The 22,940-nt window shown below is 42.1% G+C and overlaps 1 protein-coding gene across 2 annotated transcripts; it reads left to right on the forward strand.

Annotated features, from left to right (window-relative positions):
* The first annotated feature begins 353 nt into the window (after window positions 1–353).
* Window positions 354–13,970, forward strand: RWDD3 (RWD domain containing 3). 2 transcript variants are annotated; one of them, XM_035123691.3, is made up of 4 exons: window positions 354–498; window positions 11,165–11,652; window positions 13,298–13,413; window positions 13,517–13,970. In XM_035123691.3, exons 1-4 carry the CDS (start codon window positions 414–416, stop codon window positions 13,629–13,631), a joined length of 804 nt encoding a protein of 267 aa, XP_034979582.2. In that variant the 5' UTR covers window positions 354–413; the 3' UTR covers window positions 13,632–13,970. The 2 variants fall into 2 exon arrangements, with proteins under 2 accessions (XP_034979582.2, XP_088529283.1); XM_088673157.1 differs by having other exon boundaries at window positions 13,316–13,413.
* Window positions 13,971–22,940: the final 8,970 nt, after the last annotated feature.

Consider the following 22,940-nt stretch of genomic DNA (forward strand, 5'->3'; position numbering starts at 1 on the left):
CCAATTTGCGCATTTTCAGTTTATGTTGTTTCCTATGCACAAGTTCTGTTTAGAGGTCCTTTGTTAAAAAAACAATTCTGAAAGTTTTGTTTAAAGGTCCTTTGTTAAAAAAACAATTCTGAAAGCAATCAAACTTCACACTTCAGGAATGCAGAGCCTCTGACTGTTCGCATTGTTAAATTTACAGTGCTTTGTCCCGAAGGAACGGGCTTCTTTTTATCACAAAGTACACAACCTTGGTTATTGAGGAAACCAGAGGTAAGCAGGACCCAGCTGTCAGCGGCAGAAGCCGCATCCTTTGCCTTTGCCTTAATGAGCGAAGGAGGCGGAGCGCCCCCTTGTGGACACGGGACTCCTTTTCAAGCCCGTCCCCGTTTTCAATCCGGGCGGAAGGGGCGGCGCGTCTCTCTGCCATGTCGGACTTTGCTTTAGAGGAGCTCTCTGCGATTGCTGCTATTTACTGCGGGGAAGATGAATGCGAAGTGCTGGAGGTGTCAGGTGACTGTTTCTCAATCCTAGCACCGTTGGCTTAGTGACCCATAACCGGGAGTTTTTGCTGAGAACCTCGTTATCATGACAGATGGGAGCAGCTTTTAGCACACCTGCATTAAAACAACAACAACAACACGGGGAGGGAAAAAGACCCGTTTGAAAAGCAGGAGTTCAAATAAAAATGAGGAGGGGGAAATTCCGCGCGGCTCCTGGAGGGCAGAGAAGAAGCTATGAAGGCCACAAAAGTAGCAAGCGGTAGATGAAAGCAGCGTTATCGGCCCATCAAAATCAGAATTACTTTTCATTCTCATTAGCAAAGATGAACTTACCCCTTTCAGCAACCCCCTAGTTTCCCTTCCCCTTTGAAATTGCTGCACAGTTGTTGGCTTTTTATGATAGGAATGCTTAAGGCATCCCCAAACTCGGCCCTCCAGATGTTTTGGGACTACAACTCCCATCATCCCTAGCTAACAGGACCAGTGGTCAGGGATGGAGTGTCTCCACCCCCATCGTTCTGCCCGGACACTGAGGTCCAGCGCCGAGGACCTTCTGGCGGTTCCCTTGCTACGAGAAGCCAAGTTACAGGGAACCAGGCAGAGGGCCTTCTCGGTAGTGGTGCCCGCCCTGTGGAATGCCCTCCCACCAGAGGTCAAAGAGAACAACAATTACCAGACCTTTAGAAGGCATCTCAAGGCAGCCCTGTTTAGGGAAACTTTTAATGTTTGATGGATTTCTGTATTTTAATATTTTGTTGGAAGCCGCCCAGAGTGGCTGGGGGAACCCAGCCAGATGGGCGGGATATAAATAATAATAATATATTATTATTATTATTATTATTATTATTATTATTATTATTATTATTATTATTTATTGGAATTGTAGTCCCACAACACCTGGAGGGCAGAGTTTGGGGATGCTTGGATCTGTCCAGGTGCCTGTGGTGGCTGCTGCATCGGTTTTTATCCCCACTCCTTCCGTTAAAATAGTATCCTTAAGCATGTACAGAGTGCCACTGTCTGGTTGCTGATACCTCCAGCTATTTTGTATGCAGCCATGGATAAAGGGGAAATGGGTTGCATTTGAGAAGGGTGTGAGCATAATTGAGAGAAAACCCCGACAGAAGCCCTGGAGTGCAGCTGCCTGTCAGTGTAGACAGTACTGAGCTTAATGGATCCATTGGTATTACTTAGTATAAGCTTCCTATGTTCCAACAACCGGGAGATGCAGGCTAGGCTGAGACTTTCTGGCCCATGGTCGTCCTGTGAGTTTCACGGATGAGTTGGGGTTTGAGCCCTGGTCTCCCAGGTCCAAATTTGATAAGTCAAGCTACTGCATTACAGGGCCTAAGTTCTTGAGTGCATGGTGGTTTTTAATGGCATAAATAAGCACCAATGAAACAAACAAACAAACAAACAAACAAACAAACAAACAATCCATGAGCAGATACACCAGGTAACTCTTGTTCCTGCTTGCTTACGGTTCTTCTTCTTTTAAAGTATATATATATATATGTATATTAAAAGGATAAAATCATTGGTTTGATTTCAGCCAGGCCACCTGAGACATTACAAAAACTTTTTTCCCTGATTCACTGCCACTTTCCTCAATAGGCCTACGAACAAGATGTAATATGAAGCAGAGGTTCAAAAACAGGCAGAACTAAGTTTGTTGTTAGTTTGTGTGTGTTATGTGTGTGCAGGCGCTGCCCTTTGCCTTCAAGTTATGCAGTGTTTCTAAAAACAGTTTAAGCAACGTGCTGAGACCATAGCTATCAAGTTCTCCCCTTTTTTTAAAGGGAAATTCCCTTTTGCTGAATAGGCTTCCTCACGAGAAAAGGGAAAACTGGACAGCTATGGCTGAGACATTCCCTTGCCTTTCTCTCCCTCCATATAAGTTCCTTTTCCTTCCCAGAGATACCCCTTTAAATAATAGACAGCAGGTTCAGAGGAGCAGCAAGTGGTCTGACTGCTCCCGTAGGCAACATACATGATCCCAGAACTCCAGTTTTCAGAGCCAAGCGGATGTTGCCTTCCTGTGTGTTTTTTTGCCAGATGGTGGCTTGATGGCAATATATTTTGGCTTAGATGTGTGCAGTGAGATGTAAGCTGATGCCCACATCCAAAATAAAATACCCGTGAGACTTCTCTTGCATTCCTTTATCTGTACTGTACTTTCTTGTACAAAAGGGCGATTGTCCAGGATCAATCAGGTGTTCAGGAAAGATCAAGCGCTTACTGAGTGAGCCCATTAAAACATGGTCCTGAGCAGCTAACTAACTTGAGCTGTGTACACACCATACATTTAAAACACCTCCCCTCAAAATCCTGAGAGCTGCAGTTCCCAACACCTTTAACAAACTGCAACTCCCAGGATTGGTTGGGTTTTTTTTTGCCAGGAGGCGGGGAATGTGCTTTACATGTACTGTGGATACACAGCCCTGTTAATGATATTTGAGAATCCCTTCCCTCTCTGCCATCCTCTCCCCCTTTCCATCAACTGATACCCTCTTCCTTTTATACTAAGTGGCGGCAGGGGAAGGAAATCCCAATTTTCTACTGGATATGTTTTCTCTCAGGTGGTTTTTTTTTAATCTTAGCACGGGAAAATAAATAAAATGAATTTATTTTTCTGCTCCCAGCTCAAATGTCTGTAAACATGCAAAGTGTTCCCATCCTGTTCCCATTTCTCTTGTAAGCATTGCCCTTGTACCCTGCTTTTCTGTCAACACCTGCTGGCAAGCTGAACCAAGCGTTCTCCGCTGCTGCCAGTCGCCTCCGAAGACCCCAAGGCTGCTTTGCACGAGTTTACTGTCGGACTGCTAAACATCACCAATGCACATTAAATATGCACCTGAGTATGCAACAAGAAAGTACAGTTCATCTGTTTTCCCCACTGTGGTGTGTTATAAATGTGTGGTAATTTCTCTGTTAAAACTCAGCGTCCCCTGCATTGTAGCTTTTCAAACAGCTTTTCATGGGATGTTGAGTTCTTCTGAAACCTACAAGGCATTTTTTGAATGAGATCAGTAATGGTAGGCAGACCTTTCCTTTAAAAAAGAGCTGGCCCATCCTTGTCACCTCTGCCTCCAGCGTGCAGCCATAGGAAAGTGTGTTTGGTGGGTGCATTCTTTGCTGGTCTGTGATTTGCATGAACTGAGCTTAGAAACCTCTGCAACAGACAGAGTGTTCCTTGGGAGAAAAGCGCATGTGAAGAAAGGGATCCCCGGAGATCTAAAATTTGAAAACCACTGCTCTGAGATATTGAGCCAGATTGGATAATCATGCCTCAAACGGTCATTGGATCAATCCACACAGGACACTTTCACCCCTCCATTCACTCAAACTGCCAGGAATCTTCTAATTAACCATAGTTTCCCATTTCATCCAGTTTGAGAAACTATGGTTAATTAGAGACTTCCTGGTTTGTTTACTTCCTGGTTTGTCTCTACCCCCATCGTTCTGCCCGGACACTGAGGTCCAGCGCTGAGGGTCTTCTGGCGGTTCCCTCGCTACGAGAAGCCAAGTTACAGGGAACCAGGCGGAGGGCCTTCTGGTACCCACCCTGTGGAATGCCCTCCCACCAGAGGTCAAAGGGAATAACAGTTACCAGACCTTTAGAAGGCATCTTAAGGCAGCCCTGTTTAGGGAAACTTTTAATGTTTGATTAATTTCTGTATTTTGATATTTTGTTGGAAGCCGCCCAGAGTGGCTGGGGGAACCCGGCCAGGTGGGCGGGGTATAAATAAATTATTATTATTATTATTATTATTATTATTATTATTATTATTATTACTTACGCCAATAAGTGGCTGCACATGCCATCTAAAGAGCTTGTTCATATTTTGACTTAATAAGCCACTATATCACCATCTGAATGTGGCCCATTGTGACAGTTTATTTTTAGTTGCTTCTGCATTACATGCGTACCTAAAAGTTACCTTAAATAATTAATCCTAGTTTCTCTTATAATTAAGGGTAGCAAATCCAGCTTGGCTTCTTTTTCCCCCTTGTCAGTTTTTTGTTATAAAAAAGTTACACATCTTTACTGTTTCTAACTTTTGACATAGCAGAGAGTCTAATGGGTGTCAATTTTCTGTCACAATTTTTTATATACATCGTATATATATATATATATATATATATATATATATATATATATATATATAACAAATTGTGATGAGTAAATGAATGACACTAGCCAGAATTTGCTTGACTTGCTAAAGGGAATTGAAGAAACTGGAGATTTATGTTCTACTGTATTTTCCAAGAGTAAGTTCTCCAGGTTTAAAGAGGGGATGGGGGAGCTGCCTTTTGTCTGGCGGGCTAGATCCTTATTTCCTTATCTCTCCTTGTGAGCCATTTTGACAGGTGATCTGGGCCACAGTGTAGCCATCTCTGCTCAAAGAACAGGAGAAGCTTGCTGTCTTTCTCAAAATGATTGTCATAGGCTGCAAACAAATGCACATTTGATTTATTAATGTATTACCGTAATCAGCGAATATTAATCAGCAATTTTGTTAATCAGGTGTCAAACCTTATCTTTGGTCTGGTTAAAATATATATTTAAAAAACTCTATAAATGTCAAAAGAGGATTCTAAAAAATAGATGATAATATGCTTTGGGAGTGCAGTCAAGACATTTTATTTCCAGCACCAAGCTGGAGATCTTATATGCCTCCCAGTCCTGCAAATGTTCCAGTATGAGATATGTATCAGTTTTGCAAAACAAAACTAGTTTTGCTGATGTGGATCCCAGGAGTGTCTTTGTAGCATCCAAATTAGATTGAATAATTTATGAAAATGCTTACTGTTAAAATACAAATCGGCTGAAACGTTGCTTACCCACATTTAGGGTTGGAAAAAATCCCATACGCCTGATCACCGAGGCACTGATCTATCAATATATCTCCCAGGACCGGTAAGAGGAGCGGACCGCGATGTCGGCTTCACTCAGCAGTATATTGCTGGTGAAACCGCCACCGCTCCTGAGTCCCTCTGCTAGCGACGTTCTATAGTGCAGTGTTTCTCAACCAGTGTGCCTCCAGATGTTTTGGGACTACAACTCCCATCATCCCTAGCTAGCAAGACCAGTGGTCAGGAATGATGGGAGTTGTAGTCCCAAAAACATCTGGAGGCACACTGGTTGAGAAACACTGCTATAGTGAGTGCTGCACAAGCATCTAATAATTGTTTGCTATCAGGCATATCTTTCTGTCTAGGTTTTCTCATAAGATTGGACCCTGCTATTGCTCGACCGTTTGCTTTTATCTCCATTTTGTATTTTGCACACTGCATAGATGTTTCAAATATATTCAGCAGCTTGGAAATGCTAATCAACTGAAAACAAACTATGCCCATTATTAGAGATGGTTGTGTTAAAGTCAAGGGACGTGAATGAGTCAGAGTAGAGATTTCATGAGGACTGGTGAGTATGGGGTGCTCTCCCTCCACTCGGTCTGTAAAAACATCCGAGTTTTCTGAAGCTTAGGAGTGACCCGCTCAACATGCAGCAGGCGTTTTATTGAAAATGATGTGTGAATGAATTTAAATCAGCTAATTAACAAAGGTCTGCTTTACTTTTTCTTGTCTGGCCTCAAAGATTAGTGTTGCCGATAGACCGACATAATTTACTTGTTAATCCACTCTCTCGTCCTCCTCTACGGTTTGCTCAGCTATCTTGCCATAAAACATATATTTGTTCATCAAAATTTGGATTTCTGTAGGTAACGCTCAGAAATGCACAATGAATGGGTGACACAGAAAGCCAGCAAAAAAAAAGAAAAAAGGAGGAGGGGTAGAGAGGGAGCCCTTTCTAGCTGACACCAAACACAGAAAACAATTTGAAGTATGCCAGCACTAAATTTACTGATGATAAGCATGCAGCTGGAGGAAATGAGTGAGAATGTGCTGGGTTTCCAACTTATTAGCACAATAAATGTCAACAGAATGGTAATTCACTGCTCTCTATTTCAGATAGCACCTCTTGTGAAAGAGTCAGGCAAATAGAAGGTGCTATTACAGGCAGGTAGGGAGACTTCTTGTAATCCGCCAGCTTCAGCTGCCAGCGGCCCTTCTGAGTCAGGGCTGTTATCCTGTTCAGCCAGATAGGTCAGTATTACTTTGAAATGTGCAAGAAAAATAACCCCAAAGCAGTGGCGATGGCACCCCACCGGGATCGCGCTGCTGGGGGCAGTGTGCTCCCCCCGCCTTCCTCTTCCTCCGCCAGCGCCCCAAAGCAAACTCAAGGCACAAAGGTGGCCGGCTGGTTTTGCATTGCAGGACGGGGGCGCAGAAAGCGCATGTAGCCCAAAACATCTGGAGAGCTGAAGTTTGGGGATGCCTGCTATAGTGTTAAGGTTCAGTCTTATTATAAGTTACAAGTAAGTTTAAGTTAAGTCTGCTGCAACTAGATTTCTTATGGGCTGTGCCTATCCTGGATGTATTGGATTTGTGACCATTATGCTCAGTTGCCTTCAGTAGCAGTAAAGGTCTGCTGGGTGAAGTACAATTGCCTCTGGTCTATTTTTTTGGGAACGCTGCAGTGTGTTTAAGTTTTTTTCCTACACACATGATGTACCCGGCACTCCATGCGGCCATGGGGGGAGGCACTGACACCCCCCAGTGGTTGCATGGGGTGGGAAAATGGCATCAGCAAGTGAAACAGGAGACTAGGGTTGCAGTTTGATATGCTATAGGCCAGGGTTGGGAAATCTCTTGACAGCAATCTAGATCATGAGCTCTTGAGGCCTCATGATTTAGACCAGGGGTCAGCAACCTTTTTCAGCCATGGGCTGGTCCACCGTCCCTCAGACCATGTGGTGGGCCGGACTATATTTTGGGGGGGAAAATGAACGAATTCCTATGTCCCACAAATAACCCAGAGATGCATTTTAAATAAAAGCACACATTCTACTCATGTAAAAACACACTGATTCCCAGGCCGTCCGCAGGCCGGATTGACAAGGCGATTGGGCCACATTCAGCCCACGAGCCTTAGGTTGCCTACCCTTGATTTAGACAATGGTAGTCTCTCCAAGCTGTTTCTGATGATGCTCTGTATTTGCTTTTCTGTATTTGCCTGTCAGTCAGTGCCTCTGTCCCTCTTGTTTCCTTGAAAGTGGGTATGGAATTGAGGAGCAATGTCTTCCTCTTAGGGCAACACACTCTACTGAGAAGGAGACTCCCTTTCTTGGTGTGCTGTGCATAGTGCTCAGGGTTGTCTGAACCATTTCAGCTCATGTCACTCACTAAACCGTCTTCGTTTGTTGTTTGGCAGAGGGCACTGAAGCTTGTGAAGCCGTGTCAGCTGTGAGGAAGGGGCGGGAGGCAGGAATCAGACGTAACTCTATTGCCCGTCCCATGAAGCCGAGGTAGATCTTGGGAGGTAGGGAAGAGACAAGCCACTTCAAAAGAACTCATCTGAAACTTGGGACTGCTTCGCTGCGTCTTTCAAATCTGTCTCTCCCAACCCCTTTAGAAAGAATCAAGTTGACATTTTAGCAACTTTTTGAAGGAATGGGGTGAAGCGGTTGGAACACATCAAAGAAACGATGTAGTGAAGATCTGAAAAAAGAGCACCTTTCATCTTACACCCTAACTTTTTTTCTGTTTTAGTAGAAGCAGATGAGATCCTTGTCCCTTCTTAATTTAGCGAAAGTGCCACTATTGTTTCACGCTGGCTGCATTGCTGTTGGAAAACAGCACAGTACAAAAAAAACCCATGTGCTGTTCTTCTCCTTTTTTCCATTGCCTTTGATTTCATGTGATTAGTCTGATGACAATAATGAAACTCAGCATTTTTATAGCACGTTCCGAGTGTTCAAAGCCTTTCGTGTTGCAGTAATTCTTTCAGCCGCTCTCAGGAAAATAGGGCTGTAATGTCCCTCTTTGGCAGACTGCGTTGCCAGTTTAGTGGCTATGGCTGAGGGAAGATTTCAACCGGGAGCTTCCCGGCTCACAGTTTTAGTCATACAGTTCCATATACACTTAAAATAGAAGTAAAATTTATGGTACTTTGAAGAACCGCTTGCAAGTCGGTTGTTTCTGTTGGCTTGGAAGTGACGTATATATAGGGTGCATAAATAGGGTTTCAAAGGATATTCTGGGATCTTGTGGTCTGGGATCTCGCTGACCTTATTCTGTACTGCCAAAATGCCTGTTGTTATGACAAGTGTGGTATGTGTAAATGGTTCTGTTTCATGGCTGGAGACTGGCTCTTATATAAATATAATATCAAATAATTCTCCATCAAACCAAACCTTACAGTCTTCTAAGTGAGAGTCATTTTCATTGATTTCATTGTCTCTTGAAAATCTGCCTTCCTGCAATGTCTGAACATTAGCTGTAAAAATAAATAAATTCTTCCAGTAGCACCTTAGAGACCAACTAAGTTTGTCATTGGTATGAACTTTTGTGTGCATGCACACTTCTCCAGATATCTGAAGAAGTGTGCATGCACATGAAAGCTCATACCAATGACAAACTTAGTTGATCTCTAAGGTGCTGTTGGAAGGATTTTTTAAATTTTTGTTTCGACTACGCCAGACCAACGCGGCTACCTACCTGTAACATTAGCTGTAAGTTTTTCTTCTTCTGTGGGACTGGGTTTTTTATAACAACAACAACAACAACAACAACAACAACAACAACAACAACAACAACAATTAATTTATACCCCGCCCATCTGGCTGGGTCTCCCCAGCCACTCTGGGGAGCCAAGGTTTTATCTTGCCAAAGACTTGTGAACTCCCCCCCCCCCCGTTCTGAAGCATTAACAAGAATTGTGCATCATTTTACAACGTTTAAAGCAAAAATCAAACGTTACTGTAAAGCCATCATTTTAGCTCAAATTGCAAGTTAATGTTAAGCATGCACTTCAAATTGCCGTCTTACCATTCTTTTTTGTTCTGCAGAAAGCAGCTTCAGGCAACACTGATACACCGGTATTAATCCTTCTTTCTCTGCACTGTTTTCTCCTTAAAATGATCCTGCCCTATCTGTGTCTGAGGTTCTATTTGCTGTAAATAGTTTGGCGCTTAAGTAACACGACTTTCCTCGCATGAGAAAAAAAAATCAAAGTCTTGCTAGTTCACCCTAAATCAAAGAGTCCTGGTTTATCTTAACTAATAGTTCTTGCTTAGATGGAATCCATATTTGTATTCCCAAGACTTATATTGAATTTCACTAACACTTAAACAGACCCTTCCACATTGCTTTCCATTCAAGATCTATTGCTATGAATTCCGGTCCTGGATTAAATTCTTACAGGTGTGTTAAAGCATTAATCTCTTCTTTAATCCCTAAACTAAAATGCTTACAATTGGCTGCACGACTTCCCTGTTAAGCATAAAGGACAGAGAAGTACCAAAGGCAGAATCCAGGAACCTTAGTAAGCGGAATATCATTTAGACACACTCCCCCCACCCCCACTTTCTTAAAGTTGTTTTGAACACTCTCCAGTGTGACTTGAAAGTGATAGGCTTGGCCTGATTACTGATTTTCCTTCGCCTCTTTTGGGAAGTAGCCTATCCAGTTCTTAAGTCACATAACAACATGCCACAATACTTTGCCATTTATATATTGGTTTTTGAATGTCCAAAATGCTTCACTTAATGTTTTATTTACATAATTTATAACTTGTACCTTCAGCATATTTCAGGTTGGGAAACCATGCTAAGAAATATTTGTTTTATTTGATACATTTATATATCACCTTTTCCTGCAAGGAGCTGAAGGCGATACTCATGGTTCTCGCTTCCCCATTTTAGAGACAGTGATTGGCCCAAGGTCACTCAGTGAACTTCATAGCAAAGTGGGGGTTTGAACCCGGCCCTCCCAGGTTACACTACCCAACAAATTCATGGTGGATGCAATATCTTAGTTTCTCAAAAACAGCTCAGTGTGCAATCTTATACTTGTTTTGTTGTTTTTGTTTTAACTATCCATTTGTGCTTTGACCTTGTATTTTTATCCTGTGAACCCTAAAATCTTATGATGAAGGGCGGTATTGTAAGTAATGGAAATGAAGAAGTAAATCCTATTGATTTAATATGGATTACTGCCAGGTAAGTAGATACTGGATTACAATCTTAGTGTCTTAGCCACTGCATTGAGGGTGGTAAACCTCAGGCCCAGAATCTAAATGTGGCCCTCCAGGCCATTTTACCTGGCCCTCAGGCTTCTACCCAAGTCCTTCCCACTCAGTCTGCGCCACTAACTGGCCCTGCTGTGGTGATATTTCCACTGGTGATATTTCCTGGTTGGACTATGTTCATGAACTGGGATTATACGTCTTGAATGGAGAGTGGTGTCTGACCACATTTACTTTAGCTGCCTGTACCACTGATATACATATACATCAGCGGTACAAAGTTGCCCACAAATGAATGTGACTCTCAGGCAGAAGCAGGTTATCCACCTCCGCACTGCATGGTACAATTCATACCGGTATTTGATGTGTGGATTTTGTACTTGGGTATCCCTCTGCAGTACATAAATAACCCCACGCCAGACTTTTTATAGTTACAGTATATGAAATATTAATAGATCATTCAGCCCCCCCCCCCCGAGAGTAAGTAAAGCTTTTTTCTGAGGGTAAAAACCAACCAACAACCAACTGTTGCAAATATGTTAGTTGACTCTCAGTTGATCATTGCTTTTGGATGCTTTTTCAGAGGCGGAAGGAATCTGGTTTAGGATTCAGACCAGCGCAAAAGGACCTTTGGGCGCAGATATATTGCTGAAGCTGTTGTTTCACTTGCCGATCGGTTACCCATCAAGCCTGCCGAATATCTCTGTTAGCTCTGAGCAGCTTACAAGGACGCAGTGTGCGGCCGTGAAAGGGAGATTACTCGAGGAAGCCAAGAGGCATTTTTCACAGCCCATGGTACACGAGCTGATTCTCTGGATACAGCAGAATCTTAAGCATGCTGTCGAGCAAGCTGAAACTTCAGTCTGCAGCGGGGAAAGTACTCTATCAACAGACGGACCTGACGAGGATGGTGTCTGGATTGCCCTTCTGCGTTTAGATCATATGAGAGCTAAGGGAAAATATGTCAAAACGGTGGAAAAATGGTGTGCAGATCTAAAGCTGACTGGAAGACTGATGTTCATGGGCAAGATGATTCTGATTCTTCTTCAAGGAGACAGAGGAAGCATTAAGGTGCAGACATTGCTCTCATTTGCCAGTTCGGTTGCTCATAGCTCAGAGAACTATGTCAGTTCAAATACATTCAGTTTTTTTAGTATGTTTGTTAGGCGTTTTGTGAAACTGGTTGTTTTATTAACAGCAATCAATGTCTTTTAAAGTTTAAGCTCTGTGTCCTGCCCCCCACCGCCCTGCGTGCCCTTTGTATTTAGAGCAGGGTTTCCCGAACTTGTGTCTCCCGCTGTTTTTGGACTACAACTCCCATCATTCGTAGCTAGCAGGACCAGTCGTCAGGGATAATGGGAATTGTAGTCCACAACCATCTGGAAACCCAAGTTTGGGAAATCCTGATTTATAACAAGATTTAGCATTGGGTTAGGAGGGTCTGGTCAGCCACTAACTTCAACAGGGAGCTTATTTCTGAATTGAAGAAGAGCCAGCATTATTAGCTATACCCACTGATTCCCCTCCCCCCCGGCAAAGGGATCTTTTAATCCTCATTTCTCCAGAGGAAATAGCAACACTGGGTTAGCCAAGAACTGTATCTTGGCTGGCATTTGCCTCGCACATGGAAGAAACCTGCTGAAGTCCATGTTGGGAAAACTTTGTGCTGAACTTCTGTGGCAATCTGCACAGGATCTTTGCTCAGGAGGAAAAAAAGATAAGGAAAAAAGCTGGTTTTCAGACAGGAAGCTGGTGGGAGACTGGGGCCTACTGCTGCCTATTTCTATTCTAGGAACAGATGGAACCAAATGCTAACTAGACCTCCGGTAAATAGTGACCATTGCACTGCCACATCCCTTAGAGACTAATGTATGTGATTATGGCTGCACTATGGAGAATATGGTGTTTTGTCTTTCTGCAACCAGTTTCTTCATAGTCAGTGCAGCAGAATTGTAGTGGAAGCCTGTTTTCTAAGATAGATTACATAATTTGGATCAGGATAAGCCAACTGCAAACCTAGACATGACTAGGATTTTTTTTAAAAAATGGATGAGTACATGTAATATAACCATAGAGATAGGAAGGCCGAATGTCCCTGTAAACTACTCATAAATGTTTGCTCTTTCAAAATGTAACTTCCTATATGTCTTATTCGTTTAGGGATTTCTATACCACTGTTTACCAAATGGTCACAGGTTGGTTTTTAAGTTATGAAGATTGTAAGTGTAGAATGTGAAACACTAAAACAGCATACAGTACTAAATTAATAGCAACAATGGGTTGTTATCCAAAGTAGTGCTAATTACAACCCTGGTGGTTTTAAGAGGTTTGTGGGTAGCTCCAGTTAAGAACGCTGGAAGACTTGGTACATCAAACAACAACAACAACAACAACAACAACAACAACAACAACAACAACAACTGGCCAACACAACTGAAGCATGTCATCAACATTCCCTCGTGTATCCCATCATGGGTGTATATTTTCCATGCTTTACATGGAAACACAAGTGTAACACCGGTCTTGCAACTTCAGACTTCACCTGGTCGTTCACCTTTAGTCTTAAGAACCTTGAGATTTTGACCAGGGCAATGCTAAGGAAGAGCTCCCTCCCCTTTTTATTTTTATTTTTCAGCCACAAAGTTTAATCAACAGACACTTACAGTTGATGTTTAATGTTCTGATGTTTTTGTGTGTGTGTGTGTGTGATATTTAGGAATATCTTCTTCTTCAGAAAACCAGCAAGGTGGATGTGGATTCGAGCGGAAAGAAGTGTAAAGAGAAAATGATTAGCGTTCTTTCAGAAACAAAAGCCCAGGCAGCACACAGAAGGTATAATTTAGCACTGTTTCGGCTAGAAAAGCAGCTTTGAATTGATAATTACATTCTGACACAGAAGCAGGCATATTCATGAAGTCTTTCTTGTACAACATAGGTTCCAGGCATTTGAAGTCAAAGAGTACTCAACGCTGGGTGAGCTGCAAAATGAATTCAAGGCTGCGGGCCTGGCAGAACTGTTCAGTGAGTGTGTGCTGGCTCGCCTGAAGTAATTCTGAAGCAGGCACATGTGGCTGAGACTAAAACTGTCATTGAACGTATCAAATGGATGCCGAGAGAAGGTAAAACGAAAGGTTTGGTGGAGGACAGCTCTGAAGTGCCTCTTGCGAAATGTCAGGAAAAAGCTGTCTCTTTGGGAAGTTCTCCTCACGCTCAGAACGGGTGATGTTTTGGATTGTGACAACTCTTTGCTGGAACACTTTGCCTATTAATGATATTTAAGAACCGTAGGTCAGATGGGCAGCATGGGCGGCTCAGAAATCACCCTATTCTTTGGGGTCAGGGTAGATTGTTCCTCCTTTCTCCTATAATTAAATGATCTTTTAAAATAATTTGTTTCCAGTGTGACATTTTTGGGGTATGTTTATGTTACTTGGAAAGCCGTACCAGAACCCCCCCTTTTTCTCTTTCCACCATATTTTAAATTAATTCTCTTGGGAATAAAGAAAAATGGCAATTGCTTATACCTCATCTCTAGCCTGCCTTTCTGCTCCAGGAGTTCCCAAAGCAGCTTAGGCTGCAGTCCTGTGCACAAACTCCTGGAAATAAGTCCGACTGAACTCAACAGGACAATTTTTCTGAATAGACATGTGTAGGATGGCACTGTTAATTTGTGAATGAGATGTTACATATCCAAGACTGCAGCCATCTTGAGTTTTATTTGCTCTTGTTTAGATTTGGGGAAATGAGGGAAAATAACTTCGCAGAGATGACTTCTTGGTCGAACCCTTTCACGCTCAGGTTTTCATCTACCACCATTCTAATTATGTTTTTTTTTAAAGCCTGTATTTCCTCTACAACTTAACACCATTAGCTCAGAGGTGGGGAACCTATGGCCCTCTGAATGTTGTTGGACTCCAACTCCCATGAGCCCTCTGAGCAGCAGACAGGGATGATGGGAGTTGTAGTCTTGCATTCTCTGGAGGGCCACAGCTTCCCTAGTCCTGTTCTAATTTTATAGCTAGCCACTTCCTTATAGATCACTGTAGCATTCCTATGTCAGATGTATCAACACCTCCAGCAACATCTGGAAGGCTACACATTGACTTCCTTTCTCTAGAAACCTGCACCTGGCTGTGGGTAGCCCTTAACAAATTGTGGTGCACCTCTCCCCCACCCTCTGCTTTCGTGATACAAAACGGTGCTCAAACACTTACAGAAGGTGGTTAACCTTCTTTGGAGTTCATCAAGCTGTAATGAGCTTTGTGGGTTTTTTTCTTCATTTCAAAGCATATGGTCGATGTCATTTTAATCCACACTTGCTTATTTACTGCGGCAATAGTAAAAAAGAGAGGAGAAAAAGTGTGTGTGTGTGTGGGAGAACCTCTTTCATTTTTCTGTGGCAGACACTTAAGCATTTCATCTACAGATGAAATAGTTTTGAAACGGCTCTTCGACATCAGATTTATAGCTCATGCGTTTCAGATGGCAGCACCTGCCTTTGTGACATTTAGGAAACAACCATAAAACATGGATGTTTAAAAGAAAGGAGGGGTTGAGCATAGCACAACCTTGGCTGGATCAGACTAAGGCAGTGTTTCTAATACCTTTGATACAAGGGGCCTATTGCACCTCTGACTATGTGGTATGCTTCGCCTTCACACTTCAGATGCTATCCTAATACTTTCATCCCTCCATCTGTCTGGTCTCATCTAAAACCCATTATCAGCCAGGAGAAGTTAAATGTATCTTAGGCTTTTAAAAGATGCCCTTCCAAGAGATACCATGAAGGTGCCACTATAATTGCAGGTGAGTCGTCTGGTACATGACACCAGTTGAAGATGTGCGAGGGAATCTTTGACCCTCCAGATATTGTTGAACGACAACTTCCACCATCCTTGGCCAGGTATGATGGTGCTGATAGGAGTTGAGGTTCGGCAACATTGGAGGGCTAGGGGTTCCCCATACCTACTGGTCCAAGGAACTACTTTTCTTCCCCAATGTTTCCAGATGAAGAACTGTGAGGGGAGAGAGACTTTGTGCTGGTCATCAGCCAATGGCTTTTCCCACCTGTGTTGCCTCACCCTCCAGCCCTAGGAGCCCTTCCCAGACCATGACTTTGAGAACAGCAGAAGCAACTGGAAAGAGAGGACAGGAGTTCAGGGATATTCAGTTTTTAAAATATATATAAATTGTGCACCCTTGTTTCTCAACTTGACCCTTTTACATAGTTTTGTATTTTTTTGTTTGTTGGTATTTTATGCGTTGTGACTTGCTGTTATTTTCATTGATTACAGTTTAGGAATACTTTATTGTAAATGGCTAAGTGTAAGCTGTTTAATTATTATTTGCTGATATTTAATTATACTGTTTACTATTCTAATGGATTATTGAATATTTCTTTATTTTATATAGGTTGTTTATTCTAAAGTTGTTTTCGTTAGTGACATTTTTTGTATGGGGTCAGATTGTTAGTAGGTGTGCGGTCTTTGCTGTCAATTTGGTTGTTCCTTCAGTTGTCATCTGCCTTGCATATAGTAATATAGAAAGGCAGTATGCAAATTCAAAGTGAAATGAAATGAAATGTTGCTGAACAAGCTGCTTCTGTGCTCCACGTGAATCAAGCCCTTTTATATACGTACACCTATGTGATCTACCACTTTTCGTGGCAAACTCTTCTAACAACACTGTTTAACCAGTGTACAATTTGTTTGCTCCATGGTGATAGTGAGTTTTAACAGGGGTGGTGCCTAAACATCATTATCGTTCCGTAAGAAGCAATATCTGTCAGCGCCATCTCTCCAACCTTGTGAATGGTGACGGCTAGGGAACTTGGTGGCGGCTAGGGAACATAGTCAATGCTTTAATCACCTACCATCACAAACCACTCCACCCCGTCCTGGTTTGCTACAAACACGGTGTGCATGTGAGTTCATTCTTTCTCTCACACACAGTTATGCACATGCGACAAATGCAGGGACAAATGCAGGATTTGGTGTATCTAGGGAAATGTGTGCTTGCAATTCTCTGACAAAGCTCTTGACTAAGTGGCAGGTTCCTGCATTGTTATTTCAAGCTTATTGAGTGGAAGTCATGATGATTAAACCTATTTAGCTTCACAGTGTTCACATTCTGCCTATTTTAATAAGCATCCTTATGGTCATAAAGCTTTTATGCATACATGCATGTGGGTCCACGGACAGTGCACAATTCACTACTTTACTAGACAGAGGTTCTCGCCCCTCACTTATGTTTGTTCCATAAGTGCGGATGTTATTGCAAAGTTTGTGGGTTTACGAAAAGAACCCAAAGTGGCTAGCATTGAGTGACTTCCATGGCCACTCCTGTCAGGAAATATCCCGTGGCAGAATGGATTGTTCAGATCCTTGCTCTGAAAACTTTGCTGTGACATTTCAGGAAAGCTTTAGCCTCTGCGAAAAGCTGACCACGACCCAAGTCTGGTGATGAAAATGCTTTGCATTGAAAGCAGAAATTGCATATGGTAGTTAACAGAAAAAATATAAACTCTGTTGCCAAAGCTGATGGCATAGTAAGTCACACAAGCGGCTCTGAAGCCTCATTCATATTCAAACCCTATCGCTATAAATGGTGTTCTTGATGGTGATCCTTGCTGACTTGCTCTATTATTAAGGCTGGAGATGGAAATACAGCTTAAACTCTTCAGCACTTTTGGTGCAGCATTTGTACATTCAGAAATGAGCCACAACGCAATGATCCTGGGATCCTGTTGCAACCACCTTAAAACATCTCGTTCACCAGGCAAGAAGGGTTGATTACATGTTCAACAGAGCTTGATTATCTGTCAGGTCCAGAGATAATAACAGATGCTTTGTGCATCGATCTTCTATCACCTGCTTAATTTGTTACTCACTGTTCTTAAATTGTCTAAATCGACATATCAATTCAGCATAAGAAATGACTTGAGTTTTTCTGCTTAATTTGACATACTTTAAAAGAACATGCTGCTGCTCAGGCACCTGGAGAACATCAAAGTAGACGTCAACCTGATTCCATCAAAGCAAATACTCTTGCTTCCTCATCTATCAGCCATTGACAGTAAAGAGCATGCAGGTATCTTGCGTTCAGGCAAGTAACTGGCATCTTTAAGGGGTGGTGGTGGTCCCCTGCTGTAGGCTAATTTGCATGTGATGTAGGCATCTTCCTAAAAGAGAAATGGGTAAGGTCCATTGGCCTCATGGGGCAGAACAACTGAGAAACAATGTACCAAGGTATCAAGCATTTCTTATCCAAAGTGAGCAGATGGAAAGGGTCAGTTTCTCATCTTCCTTGTCCATTAGCGAAGTTGCCTGAGGTCTATGGGAGTTTGGAGGGTACCAATTCCAGGAAGGCTGGTGTAGACTACATTTTCATTTCGAAAGGTAGGAGGAAGCAGTTGGTGTGAGGCGCAGCTTATTATCAATGCCCCAGTGAAACCTGTGTGGGAGAAGACAAGGTGATGGTGGGTTGGAAGACAGGAAAAAGTTGTGTGGATTCCAGATGTATGAGGTAAACTGCAACTGAGTTTTTAAAGGGCTCCCCAATTTAGTCCTGGATGGTGCTTGGGTAACAGTGTCATCAGTTTGTAGGGTTAGAAGGATTCAATGGGATGGTGAAAGTGCAATGGAAGCTTTGTGTTGTTTTTAAATGGGTATGCTGATAAAGAATATGCCTGCGAAGTGCTTGGTCATAGATTATACCCCCAATAAGCTAAATAATGGAGAGACATTGCTGCTTTAACATTATTCTCTATATTTGAACTGGACAAAATTATAAAAGAGGCTACAGGGTGCCCCAATACTGAGATAAATCAGATTTTGAAACTAATCGTTTGTAAATTTGAAGCGTAAAGTTTTCTGAAGAGCAGAAAACTCAAAACGACATAAAAGCAAAAAAATCACTACCTTCGGGGTGGGTGTGGGTGAGAAATGTTATATTTTATAAGAAGCCATTTCTTGGGGCTGTTGGGTAAATTAAAAGAACACAACAATGCTGATGTTCATGAGATTGATAGATCGTTGTAAGTTCTATGTTTGCCTTTCAACTTAAGCCGGTAATTGTCTTTATGACAATAAACTGTAATTATTGGAATAATCTCATACATTTTGTAGTATTGGGATGTATTTTACATCTTTTTAATGTTTTACATTAGTTGCATTGTTGCCAATTTGCAGTCCGTATATTTATGCTTAATTTTGTGTTATCTTACTCGGGAAATATGTATTGTGTAACTTAATTATGGGATTTATAGACGTAAATGGAACTTGAAATGAAAATATGCTAATAGCATTTTAGAGTTATTGTTCTGAGCTGTTCTCAGATATGTGCTCTTGAATCAATATTAGTTTGGCTGTCTAGCCTCGTTCACAGCAATATCCTCCAGCAAGAAAATGTTTGGGTTTTTTTCAGAGAGAGAAGGAAAGGAGAGGGAGAGGGGAACTAAACAATTTGCCTGTAAAATAAGGCAGCATTGCATCTTAATTTAGTTGTACTTTAAGAATAAAATCCTTTAATACTTCGGGTGTGGAACAATTATGTATTCATTGGCTTTAACCTTATGCTAATAAGGGAACAAAGCTTTAATTTCTTTCCTTTTCCTTGTTTGTATTTCTTGTGCATAATTTAATGCAAACAATCAGTTCATACATGGCATTAGTGTTCTGGTGATCAGTTCCACTGACCATGGTTCATAAGCATTTCTGTTGCAAACCTTGATTATATATGGTTTATAATTCAGAGGACGAAAATGAATTCTGGGACCTGATTAAACATACCTTGAAGGTGTGTTAATGGCTCCTTCTTTGCCCACTTCCCCCTCTTAATAGATACTGTATTTATGGTGGGAAAACCAAGGTTTGCACAAATCCAGAATTTCATGTGCAGACCTTTCCATTCATTTGAATGTGTGCTAATTGTCCATTCAGCTGAATGGGAAATCAAAGTGTTTCCTACCATGCATAGGAAACAATGCATTACAGGTTTGGTGGGGAGGATAGCAAAGGTACAGTGGTACCTTGGTTCTCAAACTTAATCCGTTCTGAAAGTCCATTCCAAAACCAAAGGCGTGCTTTTCCACAGAAAGTAATGCCAAATAGATTACGGTAATCTGTTCCAGACTTTTAATAACAACCCGATAAACAGCAATTTAACATGAATTTTACTATCTAACGAGACCATTGATCCATAAAATGAAAGCAATAACAATGTGCTGCAGTCACACAATCAATCAATCAGGAACTGAACTGGGTTCCACACAGTCACAAAAACAAAACAAAAAAGAGCCGCAAAAACAAAAACACAAAATAAATAGAAAAGACAGACAGACCTCAGCGTAACACTCAAAACGGAAGTGTGGCACTCAAATCGGAAGCGTAACACTCAAATCGGAAGCGTAACATTCAAAATGGAGCACATTCAGCTTCCAAAAAACGTTTACAAACCAGAACAATTATTTCCGGGTTTGCAGTGTTTGGGTTCCAAGTTGTTTGAGTACCAAGCCGTTTGAGAACCAAGGTACCACTGTAGTTGACTTTCTGCCTCTAGCTTGTAAAATAATCTGTGGTAAGGTTGTGGCACTCATCTTGCTTTACTGGCCGAGGGAGCCGGCGTACAGCTTCCGGGTCACGTGGCCAGCATGACTAAGCCGCTTTCTGGAGAACCATCCCTGTTACAGATACACAGTAGTCTTGGAGTGGGTATTACGGGCCATATAACCTCACCTCTCCTCGTCCCTATCCACAGGAGCAGATTTTTTAGAGGAAAGGGAGGTGGAGAAAATCTTGCTCTTAGAAGCCCTGTTCATGGAAATTTGTGCCATTGTTCTGAGGCAGGAAATAATAGCACTATAGACTATGCCATTGCAAGTATGATGGCTTTCCTTAGATCAGCATTCAGATGAGAACACCATCAGTGGCAAAAGAGAAGGGAAAAGCTGAAAGGATGTTTAAAATATCCTTATCAACCAAGATGATAAAAGTTGGAAGGCAAGTTTTGTGATGAAAGGCTTGAAGGTGTTAAATATGTTCATCCTGGGTTAATATGAAGACACCTTTCAAATATCTTTACAATCACCAGGAGGAAGACAGAAGAAGGCCAGAAGTGTTCATTGTGTCCTATGCTATCAGGACAGGATAGAAAGCAGTGGTTTTAAATTAAAGAAACCGGACATGCGGGCATGCTTCTTCTTTTTTGGGTGAGGAAATCAGAATGTATTTTTATTAATACATCACCCAGCCAACGTTAGTCTTCTGTCTGCTTCATAAAACCTTAAAAAACCTTAAAAGGGGTAATAATTAGATCTAAAAGCATATCACCGTTAATGACAGATACTTATGCTATTACTTGCAGATTTAAGACAAATAAATGGGTGATATTAGTATAACTGCACAAGGGCACTTACTGGGTGCTGTTAGAAAGATGTGATACCATTAAAACAGCCCAGGCTTCAGGAAGGTCTAGAATTTTAGAATAGCTGAGTTTGATCCTACAAAGACAAATATCTTTTTAATAGTGTGAGGCTCTTCTGTTCTGACAATTGAATTATCTGGCAAAATCTGGTTGATTTAGAGTGGGAAATGGCACCTTCTCTGCTAATGTGCAACAGCTGTATCCCCAATTCAAGTCGAAATATACCTTGTGTTCCAACAGCGTATGGGTGCGTGTTTGTGTTTAGGAGCGATCCTGCCCTGCCCAATAAGCAAAACTCCAGGACAGGATCTCTCCATTAGATGTGTTTAACTTCAGTTGCCAGGGAAACCTTAGTATGAATTTAGCTTGCTTTAGCGCTTGTGATCCGTACATCTGCAGTCTTTCAGAAAAGTTGACATCACAGCTATAAAAGCCTATTTTCAATAAATGTTTGAAGGATGAGTCATTATTGGAAAGTGCACGTTGGCTAGGAACAAGCATCTCATGTTCTCTGTTACAGACAGATCCAGCACCTATAAGAGACATCAGTGCCAGCAGTCTTTCGGTGGGTGATATTTATGTATATGGCAAATTCTCTCTCTCTCTCTCTCTCTCTCTCTCTCTCTCTCTCTCTCTCTCTCTCTCTCTTTCTCTCTTTCACACACACCACTACCTTGTAATGTAAAATTCCCAACATGCTTAATAATGTCAACATTTTAAGTCTTTTGAGTGCTTTTTTAAAATTAAAAAACAGAATTTCTTGATATTTTAATAACACTCATTTGACATGTATTTGGTACCCCTTTTTGCTGTTAAAAGGGCAGCATATTTCAAAATTGTCGTGGTGCTCAGGATAACACATACAACCACTGGCCGAGTCAGGAGTGGGGTACCAGATGTTTTTGGACTCCAGCTCCCATCCGCCAGTATGGCTAATGGTCAAGGATGAGAATCGTGGTCCAACAACAGATGGAGGGCCACAGGCTCCATAAACTATATGGAGAAGAGAATTCCAGAAGTCTCCTGCTTTCTGTAATTCTGACATAGTAAAATAAAATAAAAACCTAAAAATCCTCCTTAGTTCTCAGGATCCTAGGGACAACTGACCAACCCAGAGTTGTGCATATCCTGCTTGCAAGTAATTGCAGCTCTTACCGGTAATTCCCCTTTCTGGCTAGTGAGTCTGGCTTTCCTGCGAGTGAGTTGAGACACCTTAGTGGTGGTGGCGGCTTAAGGGGAGTGAAGACAGGAGCAGCGTCTGTGGAGGCAAAACCGAGGCAATTTGCAAGGCCTTCTTCAATGCAGAAGAGTCCCTTGGTGATGCAGAGCTGTGCATACCTCCAGTGAAGGAGGTATTGGGGAGGATAAAGCAATAAGAAACGTACCATTCAGATTCAAGAAGACTGCATGCCAATGGTATAAGCAGATAAATGTTTAGGCATGGGGAAGTCTCCATCACTAGTTTTGGCAGTGTTATGCCATCGCTCAAATATATAGTTACTAGAAGCTCAGGCAAGCTTGTGAGCTGTTCAGGGCCACCTGGTTCACCACTGCTGAAGAAAATGTTCAGAGTTTCCAAAACTTGGGTCTCCAGCTGTTTTGGACTACAACTCCCGTCATCCCTAGCTAGCAGGACCAGTGATCAGGGATGGTGGGAATTGTAGTCCAAAACCAGCTGGAGACCCAAGTTTGGGAAACACTGGGCTAGATGCACCAATTGGTCAGCTGTGCCAGCGTAGGTACTTTGTATGGCAATGGGTGAAATTAGATGGAGCTAGGCTGAAGATGACTGAACTAAGGACCACTCTAAAGCCATCTGATCTAATGTGCGTCTGTCTACATCTTGTGGGGAGGAACCTGATAGCCACATTCACAACTAGGCAAGGCAACCTTTCAGGGGCCGTATTCCGGTAGTGGGCAGAAGCAAAAGCAAAAGT

This window comes from Zootoca vivipara, chromosome 7, assembly GCF_965207765.1.
Source record: "Zootoca vivipara chromosome 7, rZooViv2.hap1.1, whole genome shotgun sequence".
NCBI lineage: Eukaryota > Metazoa > Chordata > Lepidosauria > Squamata > Lacertidae > Zootoca > Zootoca vivipara.

Excerpts from the sequence above, each read along its gene's own strand:
- RWDD3 (XM_035123691.3), top strand. The coding sequence starts at position 414 with ATGTCGGACTTTGCTTTAGAGGAGCTCTCTGCGATTGCTGCTATTTAC. Across the intron at positions 11,653-13,297 it reads GAGACAGAGGAAGCATTAAG|GAATATCTTCTTCTTCAGAA; the intron begins GTGCAGACATTG and ends TGTGATATTTAG. Across the intron at positions 13,414-13,516 it reads GCCCAGGCAGCACACAGAAG|GTTCCAGGCATTTGAAGTCA; the intron begins GTATAATTTAGC and ends TGTACAACATAG.